The sequence below is a fragment of the Dendrobium catenatum genome, unplaced genomic scaffold, assembly GCF_001605985.2.
Source record: "Dendrobium catenatum unplaced genomic scaffold, ASM160598v2 fragScaff_scaffold_1163, whole genome shotgun sequence".
NCBI classification, from domain to species: domain Eukaryota; kingdom Viridiplantae; phylum Streptophyta; class Magnoliopsida; order Asparagales; family Orchidaceae; genus Dendrobium; species Dendrobium catenatum.
Window position 1 is genome coordinate 1244362 of NW_021319625.1, and position 12595 is coordinate 1256956.

General features: G+C 36.4%; 1 protein-coding gene across 1 annotated transcript; it reads right to left on the reverse strand.

The window, feature by feature from the left end:
• Positions 1 to 4215: 4215 nt before the first annotated feature.
• LOC110114661 (berberine bridge enzyme-like 22) lies at positions 4216 to 5828 on the reverse strand. Its single transcript, XM_020847609.2, has one exon. It carries the CDS (start codon positions 5826 to 5828, stop codon positions 4248 to 4250), a length of 1581 nt encoding a protein of 526 aa, XP_020703268.1. The 3' UTR covers positions 4216 to 4247.
• Positions 5829 to 12595: the final 6767 nt, after the last annotated feature.

Genomic DNA, 12595 nt, shown 5'->3' on the forward strand with positions numbered 1-12595 from the left:
CGCCAAAGGGTTTAATCAAGAACACGGTCTCGACTACAATGAAACTTTTAGCCCCGTGGCTAAAATGCCTACAGTCAGAATCTTGCTTGTCATCGCTCTTCATCATCAATGGAAAATCCACCAATTGGATGTTTCAAACGCGTTTTTACACGGCAACCTCACTCATACTGTGCACATGAAACAGCCGCCTGGTTTCCTTGACGCTCAACATCCAAATCATGTTTGCCGACTGAAAAAGGCTCTCTACGGCCTCAAACAATATCCACGAGAATGGTTCGCAACGCTCTCCGGACACCTTATCACACTCGGTTTTAAGCTAAGTTCCTCCGACACATCTTTATTTATCTTTCATAACCATAATATCATCATGTATTTCTTAGTTTACGTTGATGACATTATCCTTACAGGAAATTCACCAACTGCGATCCACAATCTTATCATCAACCTTAACAACAGGTTCCCTATGAAAGACCTCGGTACTATATCCCAATTTCTCGGCATCCAAGTTGTTCCTACCTCTTACGGACTACATCTAAATCAAAGCCGATTTGCCCAAACAATCTTATCCCGCGCAGGTATGACTAACTGTAAACCTGTCTCCACACCTTTTCAACCGAAATCTTCAACTACACTTACTAACTCTAACGCTTTTTCAAATCCGTCTCTCTATCGCCAACTCGCCGGTTCTCTTCAATATTTGACGCTCACGAGGCCGGATCTCTCATTTGCTGTCAACAAAGTGTGCCAACACATGCAAAATCCAACAATAGCACACTTCGATGCTCTAAAACGTCTACTGCGCTATCTTCAAGGGACAATCTACACCGGTCTCCCCTTATTCCGAGACAAGCCGCTTCTCCGCTCATTTGCAGATTCAGACTGGGCCGGTGATGACACCGACCGAAAGTCTACCTCAGGTTTTTGCAACTATCTCGGCTCATCCCTTATTTCTTGGACAGTCAAGAAACAAACTGCCGTTGCCCGCTCTTCCACCGAAGCTGAATATCGTGCGCTCGCCGCCGCCGCTACCGAAGTCGTCTGGATCCGTGGACTTCTCCGCGAACTCAACCACGATCAAATCACACCTACTCCATTATACTGCGATAATACCTCCGCTATCGCCCTTGCAAACAACCCGGTCTTCCACGCCAGAACCAAACATATCGAGGTTGACTGTCATTACATCCGCAGCTATATAAAAGATAAAACTTTGGACGTTCATCATATCTCCACCAAGGACCAAATCGCCGATCTGCTGACTAAAGCACTCCCGGCTCCACGTTTCAAAGCTCTCTCGGACAAGCTTGTTTTTTCTCCCGAACCAACAGCTTGAGGGGGGCTATTAGATATATTATTTAAAATCTTGAAACTGTTATCAAGATACACGTGGACCCTTTTCATTAGTTATTTGCTTTTGTTATTTCCTTTATATACACCTGTAAACAGTGATTCATAATATACTTTATTTCTCTTCTTTTACCTGCTACCGTGTCCTACTCCCTTTCTCCTCTTCTTGTCTGCTTCAAGATCGTCACAAAAGTCACATCACTTGTAAAGCCATCGCTATCATGGATAGAATGTCAATCATGCTTATATATGAAAGAAAAAAAAAATTTTTATGCACTCAAAAGGGCTTAGTCCTCTACAAGGAGCAAGTTCTCACAATATTTGACGACTAATGTGCAAAAGATTGAGATTTTATTGATTATTATCATTACTTTTAGCCACTTAATTATAAACACTAGCCAAGCTATATAAAGAAACATAGATTTAAGTCTTGCACAAGTAAGAGTGCTTACTCCAAAATCTCATATTGAACTATCTAATATATATGATGACAGTACACTCTTTATCAACATCATATGTATGAAGTATTCTTCAATCTTCAAACTCTATCTTAGCTTCCAAATGATGCTATCTTTACCCATGAAGTTTATTGTAGCTTTGAAAAGTGTTCTACCCTAATTGTGACACATCTAAAATAATTTGAATGACATCAAAGCAAATACTAATGCTTTCCAAAAAAGTAAATTTATCGATGTTTCTTCAGTCGCAAGCTCTGCTAGGGTTTCACATTTGTTTTCTCGGCGGCGGATCTTCCCGGGGGTGTTAGTCCTTTCCATCTGGATGGCGGTCCGGCGTGTGGAAGATCCTGGTTTTATGATTAGTTTTTTTAAATCAAAGTCTTTTGTTGAGGCACTCGCTGGTTCTTCGTCTTCGGAGAGTTTTCCTGATCTCCGGAATGGATCTTTTCGAGGTTTATAGTCCTTGTGGATCTCTGAAGCTGAAATTTGTGCGCTTTTTTTGCCTTTTCAATTTGCATTAGTTGGTTTTTTTCCTACGAAACGCCCTTCTCTGGATGCCATTCGGAAATTTTTCTTTGCACTCAAACTGAAAGCGGAGTTTTCGGTCACGGTTCTGGATCAATCGCATGTCTTAATTAAATTGTCTAATGAGCTTGATTACAGCCGTGTGTTTTGCCATCGTTCGTATATGGTAAATAATTGTTTTGTGAAAATCACGAAGTGGTCGCCTCTTCTGGACATTGGCTGTGAATCGTCAGCCATTCCAATTTGGGTTTATTTTCCTAAATTAAGACCCCATCTCTTTACTCCTCGTATCTTGCCTGTGTGTAATATTTCAAATTTGGAAGGTCAGGTGGCTGTTGATGGGGGTGTTCAAGTTTTAAATGAGGCAGATGTTGGTTATGATGGCTTTGTGCCTGTTGAGGTGGTATCGGTTGTTAATGAGAAGGAGGTTCCATCTTTGGGTCGAGATGAATTTATTTCGGCTAAAAACAATTTTGTTGTGATCTCTGTTAGTGAGGTGGATACCCAAGTAATGGCTAAATGTGTGGGTAATTCTTCTGGTTTGGATATTTGGAAGCAGAATAATTGGCTGGAGGATTCGGATGTTGATTCGGAGTTGGAAAAGTTTGAGTTCGACCAGGATTTTGATCTTGTGTGTTCTCCAAAGGTTGCCACTCGTGGTAAATTTTGGGGGAGAGGTCGACGCAAAAGATGATTTTTCTGTTCGTTATTTTGTTTCTCCCTGATATTTTGTTCGATTTGCGACTTCGCAAGGCTTTGAGCAATGATGTGGTCGGGCCTCGCGTCCGGGTCGTTTTGCTGGTGGCAACCGAAGGTGTGCATTTTCGGGATGGTTTGTCGGGACACTTGCTACGCCTTTCTGGATGGGCCGTGCGGGACGTCTTGGACGTTAGGAGCCTTGACCTTCTGCTGAGCTCGCTTTTAGCTTCTATTTATTTTTTTTTGTTTGTTTTTTAGTTTTTTAATTATGTTAGCGTTTATATTTGCTGTTGTAACCTTTGCTGATGATTTTAATATATTTCCTTTTATTTAAAAAAAAATAAATACTAATGCTTTCCATTACCAATATTGAAACTTAATATTATATCTACAAGCAATCACTTCTCACTTGAAGTCAATTTTTAAAAATGTATTTTTCTACCTCAGCTGCAACACTCCTTAGTTATTTTAAGTGCATTACAGAATGATCAAATATTTATTGGATAATAATTAAATTAAGATATATTTTTATGGTGTGTTGATAAAACAAGAGGGGATTCTCATTATGAGTCATTGATCAGATTGATTATAATGTTCGTCTCAATTATCAAAAATTCTTTATTATAGTAGGTATAAATATGTCTTATTTTGTATAAACAAAAATTATGGAAGTTGTGATATTCATAAAAGAGATGGTAGGTCAATGAAAAATATGAAAGGTTTAAAATGAAAAAAATAATAATAGTTGTAGTTGTTTGGCATGCAATAGCCATGGCAATACTAAATTCTCCTATTGGCATTGATTCTTCAGTACAGACATGAAAAATATCATTATTTTTTTCAAAATAATTGCACTAAATGATTTTAATATAATTTTATTTGCCACCATTTTAAACTTTTACAATAAACATCTGCACTATGGACCGATTTGAGATCAATTGTACTTTTTGTTTTTATTTTTTTCACAGCTATCACTAGTGACATCCCCAATATCACATAAATTAACTTATTCAAAAAATAAAAACAATATATTTCTAATATATAAAATATATCTTATTTCATATTAAAACATAAATAAAATAAAAATTACAAGTAATCCAAATGGCATTATGAAAATCTTAATTGAGTTCTTAACCTTGATTTGAATAGTGCACAAACAAATCATTTATTTCAACTTCTTCACCCTTTCTTTCATACATCGTCGATCAAATCGACGCCCTAAAGTACTGGAATACTCTGTTCGTTCCAGAAGAAATTTGCTGGATCCACCATTCCCTTCACCTTTGCCAACCTCCTAAAATTCCCCTTAAAATACTTCGTCCCCCAAACCCTAGCTGCCAAGTAACTCGTCCCGTTCCCCTCCACATTCCTCCCCAGATCAATATCCTTGTAGTTATAATACGCTGCCCTCGGTTTGCTCGACACATAAGGCGTCATGAACCCATACATCTTCCTCATCCATTCCAAATGCTTCTCTGTCACACCTTCCTGCGTCTCAAACCACCTCATGAAATACTGCACGTTATAAATGTTCCCAGCTCTATGAGGAAAAGCAACAGCGTCCTCCTTTATCTCGCTCATTCTCCCACCCATAGGCTCAAATATAAGCACCAAAGGCTCATCCTTTGCACCCATCAGAAAATTCCAAATCTCCTCTAACCCATTCTCTGTTATTGGTTGCTGGACAAAATCCGATTTTGCCTTAAAAGAGCTATTGAACTCCGGAGTTCTATTTAACAGTGTCTCCAATGGCTTTCCTGTGCCACCATAGAAGAACAAAACTGACTCAATCCAGCTCATTTCAGTGCAGTCGGTAGCCTTCAAACCAAGCTCTGGAAAGCTCTGCTGCGCTAAGTGGAGCAACTCCTCCTTCCGCCCGAGGTAAAATGAGTTAAATGTAACTTGTATTGTTTTACTCCCATCTGTGTCGGTGCCGGCTTGAGCTATTACTCGGATGAAGAGATTGACATCAAACTGGTGCGCAAGTTCCTGCCACCGCGCCACCACTTTGGTGGCGTTCTGTCTCAACGTCTTGCCTACGTTGAAAGCCGTCACCACCGATGGGACGTCGACGAGGTTGACTTTGAAGGCGACCATGACGCCGTATCCCGCTGAACCGGCACCACGGATAGCCCAAAAAAGATCCTCCCCCATAGCCTTCCTATCGAGGAGGCGACCATTTACATCGACAAGCCACGCGTCGACGATGTTGTCAACGGAGGCACCGTACTTTCGCGTCAAAGTACCGATCCCTCCTCCGCTTAGGTGACCGCCTACACCGACAGTTGGGCAGAAGCCGGCGGGAAAGGCTAAATTTTTGTTGGTTTTAGCGATGGCATAGTATAGTTCGCCTAATGTTGCGCCGGCTTGAACCCAAGCGGTTTTTGAGCTTGCGTTGATGGATATCGAACGGAGAGCGGCGATGTCGAGGATTATGAACGGTGTGTTGTTAGGGCCGGTGAAGGCGGAGTAAGACATGCCTTCATAGTCGTGGCCGCCGCTGCGTGTGCGAATACGGAGGTCAGTTGCGCGGGCGCAGGTTACGGTGGCTTGGATATGTGATGGAGAGGCGGCAGAGACAATGAGAGATGGCTTAGAGGAGTTTGGTGAGATGAGGAAACGTTGGTTTTGGACGGAGGAGAGGAGTGCGGAGCTGTAGGAAGCCGTGTTGGGGAGGGAGAGGAGGTTAGGTGAATTGGTTTTGTAGTTGAAGCATTGGATAAAGGATTGGAGGGGCGTGGTGGTGGCGGAGGAAACGAGAAGGGTCGAGGATAGGAGGAGGAGGAGATGAGGTATCATGGCTTGTTATTACTTCGTTGACGCCATTGTCGTTCTCTGGCCTCTTCTACTTATAGTTGGAAAGGCTTGGTGTTGCAACATGCAAGACGTTGCCATTTGCTACGAAGTACAGGGTTTGAAGACATTTGACGTATTGTTTGGCTGATATGATCCGATATTCTGATGCTTGTTGGTGCATTTGAATGATAGAAGTCAGAGCATTGACTGTAAATGATGACCAACGACAGAGCTTAGACCAAATGGAAAAATTTTAGGAATAAGCGTAATATATATCAAATTTAGCAAGAGAAGCGGGAATGGGAAAAAATATGAAAAGCAGCCGATGCGTCATAATTTTTCGCGCATTCAAAAAGCACAGCCTGATTGCTACATTCAAAGAATATTTTGAATGCGTCAAACCCATTGGCACATTCTTTGAATGCACTGAATTGTTTCGTGCATTTAAAAAATGCGCTAATAGGTTCGGCGCATTCTTTAAATGCGCCTAATAAACAGGCGTATTTTGCATTTCGGTTTCGGAGAATACTATGTTCCTAAATTATTTGAGAGATTTAAATATAACTTTTTATAATAAAACTATATATAATTTTTTATGAGTATAGTTATTATAATGTATACATTATGATTAAATATAAAATTAATTTAATTTAATTTATTAACCTAAAGAGACTTTATATTGTTATTTATTTTGTTCATATATTAAAAATTTGGAATGATATGTTCACTCCTATGTCCATTAATTTAAGAGATTAAATATAATTGTTTATAATAAAAATTATATATAAATTTGTATAAGTATAAATATTTAAGTATAGTTATTATAATTTATAAATTATAATTAAATATAATACAAAATCTATTTAAAATTGGAATTATAAAAAGAAGCAAGTTTAATGTCTAAATATGCATAAAGATCGTAAATTTAAAAATATTTAAATAGATTGAGAGAACATAGGTAATGAAACTACAATAAAAATTTACAGTAATATAAATTAGGGAAATTTACATACATGCCACTTTATTTCATGTTATTTATATATATAATATCAAAAATATTTATATTACATATCTACCACCCTTATACAACTTTAGTATCAAATATATCACTTCTATAATTCATTTCTACCATTCATACAATCTTATAAACTTTAATATTTCATTCCATACATCCAAATTTGTTCTAGGCATGTAATATTAATGTTTTTAGTGTTAGATACGTAAATAACATAAAATAAAGTGGTATGTATGTAAATCCCCCTATAAATTAAAATAATAATAATATTAATAAATAATATAATGCATGAAATGTCATTACTATGCGCTCGTTACAAAGTTCTAAAAACATAATAACTTCAATGTTTCTTTATCACCATGCGCGTGCGGGCTTGGAGTTCTGTTTGGGTTCGGCAACAATCGAATTTTTTTTTATACCAATGCTGGAAGCATTCACAATCCTACGCATCAAGAAAATTCTTCCTCTTTTTACCTGGCCAATATATCAGATTCTCATATGTATTAGCAAGGAAAACATCTACCACAGGATGTCATTTTTAGTAGAGAATACAATGTCTTATATCAGCTGTTAGGTTGTCCACAATCGTCTCAACCAATCCATCTTCAAGTCTTCTTGTTTCAGCATGTCTTGCCTTCAGAATCTTCATTGGTGCTGGATGTCCTACCATTTTCATAACCCTCCTATGTACATATTTTCAAACTTCCTCGTTTAAACGGGCGTCATCCCTGTAAGAGCGGCTCATCATAGCTATGCTGTATGTGTCCTATAATATGCAATCTTCCATATCGGATCAAGATTGCATACAACAATGATAAAGTTCATTTGATCTGGCCTTCTCCTTTAACGCATCATCAGTGGAATGTGTTAAACATTCCCTTAATCTAGTGCTGCCTTCCAGATCAAGCTCTTTAAAGGAATTTTTTCCTTCCGATGCATTGTAGAAGAACATAAAACAACCACAATAAAATCTATATAAGAAGTTGAGAATGTAGAAAACCAACAGCATACATCAATTTATAGGCTCTTTCCATCAATTTTCATGATCAATTATGATTTGATAAATACTTAATAAGTAGCACATAGTGATTTGATAGGACATGCTGTTATAAGTTGGTCTAATATGACCTGACTTAACACACATAATGACTTGATAATACATGCTTATTTAATAAAATTGGCTGAGTTGAGAATATTATTTTTTAATTTATATAATTTATTTTATTCTATTATATTAAAAAAAAATAGTGTTCTCAAGTACCTATGACTTGGTATCTTGTAGATCTTGGCCTTGTAACCCTTTCCAAACCCTCCAACCACTTCCATGACTTTCATTAGGACCTATTGATCAACACTCTACAACCTTTTTGATTCAATTTGACCCAAAATAGACTAAGGGGTCAAAATGACCAAAATACTCTTTTAAAGGAGTTTTGAACTTTTCCGTAAAGTTCAATCCAACCCTTCTATTGAACCCTCAAAACTCATTCCAATGGATCCTAAACATCATTAGGAACACATTGGACTCAAACCCACACTTTGGTTTGACCTGGTTGACTAAGGTGTTCCCTTAGGGACCAAATGACAATTTCAAACCAAATGCCTTCCACTTGGCATAAGATCACCCCCATTGAGTTCATATGATAAATTTGAACTCAATGGACCCAACTCTTGACCATAGGCCAACTTGGTTGACCAAACCTTCCATACACCTCCACCCATTCAAAGGGGTCAACCAAGTTTGACCAAACCTTCCATACACCTCCACCCATTCAAATCCCTTGACCAAGACCACTTCAATCCTATTTAAACCCATGGGGTGACCCCTTAGGCCCCCAAGAGACCCCTCTTGGAGATCCAAGCCTTGGGCTCACTTGGGTTAGCCATTTGGATTGACCCAAGTGCCCAAAGAGAGGTTCCCGTTGAGCCATTTTTCAATCCTAGCCCAATTAAACCCAACCAGTGGTGGCATTGGGTCTCCCTTGATCCAATGCATCTTCCCTTGCCAGCTCAGCTTAGGGGTGTAATCGAGTCGAGTATCTGCCTTATCAAGCCTGGCTTGTTTAACACTCAATTGGCTCGAACTCGAGCTCGGCTCGTTTAGAAAAAGCCAAGCTCGAGCTCGACTCGAAAGCTCGAGCTCGTTTGAAAAGCTCGAGCTCGAGCTCGTTTGATTAGCTTGATTCATCAATTAAATTTTTTTTTGGAAAATTTTTTTAACACTTATTTTTTTTTATTATGAAAAATAACTTAACTAATTATAAAATGTCCACAACTTTAACTTTTAATTTCTTTTAATAAAATTTAATTATAGAAGAAATCAATATATAATGAGCAATCATCTTTCTTTAAAAAAATTTATTTAAAAAAATGATCAATTTCAAGTGCAATTTTTATGCAATTAAATACAATTAAAACTTGATAAATATGAAAAAGAGCATTCATCTCAAAGTTAGACCAAATTCGAATCGTCACATCATTACAAAAAAGTAATTAGAATTATACAACCCATTAAGCTCGATCCTAGCACAACATTATTACATTAAAGTTGTCTTGTTCTTGTTATCTGACCAAACTTTTTCTTCTTGCTCATCATTTGAACAGTTTGCAACTTTCCATTCACCGAAGACATTGATTTCCTGTTTACATAAAAAAAAACAAGCAGACATAGCTCATGTTAAGAATTTTTCTGGCAATTAACAAGCACACAAAGTCATGTTAAGAATTTTTTTGGCAAATAACAAGCAGACAGCTCCAGACCAATTGTCGGAACTAAGACAATGGAAAAATTATAGGACATTACAAATAGTCAGACTCACAGCTCTGACCTCAGTTGGGAGAACAAGAAGCTAGAACTACTCGGTAGGGAAAGTTGAAAGTTTGAAAAATTAAAAATTAAAAATTACAGTTTAATTACAGTTGAAAGTTTGCAAAACACAAGAAGACAATTTCATATCAAACATATCTCGGTAGGGAGAACAAGCAAGCTTCATATATATATAAAGTTACTACTATTGTTGCAAATTTTAGACCGTAGAAGCTAGAACTATGGCAATGCTTACCAGCTATAGAAAATGGTTTCTCCACAAAGGAGAGCTTGCACAGTGTCAACCCCTAATTTTGATCGATATGTATCAACTACTCTTTCTCCAGCACTGAAAGTGGACTCTGAAGCAACTGTACTAACAGAAATGGATAAAATATCCACTACCATTCTTGAAAGTATGCGGTATTTGGCTTGATTGTTTTTCCACCAAGCTATCACAACAAACTTCTGCCATTCACTACAAAGTTCTAAGCCATCTTCCAAGTAGTTGTCTAAATCTGATTTTATAGACTTGGTACTTGTTTTGGATGAGACAAATGAGGTGAAATCATGCCAACCACTATATTTTTTAGAATTAGATTGATGGTCTACACTTTGCAATGAATTGGTTGTGCTCCTTGAACTCCCTCCTACAATACCACCATCACCATCCAATTCGGGTTCAGAACTTCTAACATATTCCTCATATATTTCATAGAGAAGACATCTAACATGCTACACATTCCTCATGCTTTCATCTCCATAAGTTGAGTTCCTCCATTACTAGCTTTATAGTAGGTAACTATAATTGTTGGACAACCTCAGAAAATCTGACTAACCTTGCTTCAGATGCATTGACAAAACTCACAGTGTCTCTAATTTTATCAATAATGTACTCCACACTTTTTACACCATCCTTAACTATAAGGTTTAGTATGTGAGCACAACAACGAACATGAAACAATCTTCCTCTAAAGAATAGTTTTTTCTTCACTCTAAAACTATCTTTTAAAAGCTTCATTGCCCTATCATTATTGGATTCATTATCAACTGAGATTGTAAAAACTTTATCCTCAACACCCCATTCACAAAGTGCCTTGTAGAATGTATCAACAATTTCGGTAGCCGTATGTGGTGGTGACAAATGCAAAAAACTCAATACTCTTTTCTGTAACTTTCACTTTGAATCAACATAATGAGCTGTGACTGTCATATATGAAATTCTTTGATTTTTTTACTTCCATAAATCTGTGGTAAAACTTATTTTGTTAATGCCCTTTAAAGCATTCTTCAATTTTTTTTCTCCCTTTCATACACTGTATGACATCATTACGTGCTGTTGCCCGTGAGTATTTCACAAAAAAGGTGACATAGACTTTAAAATTAAGTTGAATCCAAATTCTTCAACAATAGAAAATGGTTTCTCATTAATTAGAATGTAATGTGCTATTATCTCCCTAACTTTTTGATGATCATATTTAAATGTTGTCAACATTCCACCATCTTAACTATTCTGAGAGAATGAGTTTTCTATATCTGATGGTTGGAAGTGTAAGAGCTTTTGCTTTTTGATGGCACGGATCCTAGTAGCACATCGGTCCAAATGTCTTTTAAATTGTGTAGTTGCTCCAGTAACTCCAATAAGTTGTTGTTTTTTACAATGAACACATTCTCCTTTTTTTCCCAGTAGGAAGAATAACTTCTTTGAACTAATCCCAAACTTTTGATCTTTTTTCTTTTATTTATTCCTATAACATCATCAACTTCTTCAATATCATCCACTTGATTTTCATTAGTCCACTTTTCAACCTCTTCGTCAATCTCATTGACATCATTATGTGTTATTCTCATTCATAGGTTGACTATCAACATAAGAGTGAAGATGGTCATCATGTCTTCCAATCTCAATATTTGCAGGATCAATATTATCCCCTTCCATACTAACTGGTGTTGCTAAAAAAAATGATCATAACATGAGAATTGAAAAATATATTTTACATCTAAAAACTAATTCTCATTTTTTTAAATGCAAGTACGAGAATCAAAGAAGTAATATACATTCAAATGTATATCCAAAAATCAAAGACCAAATTAAAGAACCAAGATAATCAAAGAATTAATATACATCCAAATATCTTTTTAATATCATGGTATGTAAAAAAAAAAAAATTGCATGGTAGAATAAACAACTATCTCTTAAACAATTTGCTTAAACAAGACATAAGGAACACACTCTAAATTAATTACCAAGCACTGGATAACTATCTACCAACAAGATAGTTATCTAAAAACTAATTCTCATTTTTTTAAATGCAAGTACGAGAATCAAAGAAGTAATATACATTCAAATGTACATCCAAAAATTAAATATCTTTTTAATCTTTTGGGCATAACAGCAGTTGAACCTGCATTCATTAGGTAAACAGCCCAATACTCTACCAGCATAGCTATATCTGATTTGACAATTAGGTTATAAGAAAACATTGATATTTGGATAATACTGAACCAAACAACCCTTTTACATTGATTAAAAGATCCTTCAAATCCTTTTTTAATAAAAAATGGAATAATCAATTACATCAAAATAAAAATATTGGAACAACAAACTATAGATATAGATGATTAATCAATATAGAATTCCCATTGTCTCCACCGATCATTTTTTTTTTCAGAAATAATTACGTAGCATTTAAACTACATTAACTAAATAGTTGATAACGCCTTGATTGACAAGGACAGATTCATAAAACTAATAACAAGTAACACTAAATAAGAAATACAATTAATTTTAGAACATGAATATGAACCTTCACTTTAGAGCTTGAATTTGAATCTTTAAGACCCTTCTCATAAACAGATCTGAAGAAAAAAAAAGAAACTTAATAAGGATGACAGATCTGTAGTTCTGTACAAAGAAAAAAACTTAATAAAGAATCTGCTTGAACTGAG

Bases quoted from the DNA above. Each gene is read 5' to 3' on its own strand.
- LOC110114661 (XM_020847609.2), bottom strand. From the start codon at position 5,828: ATGATACCTCATCTCCTCCTCCTCCTATCCTCGACCCTTCTCGTTTCC.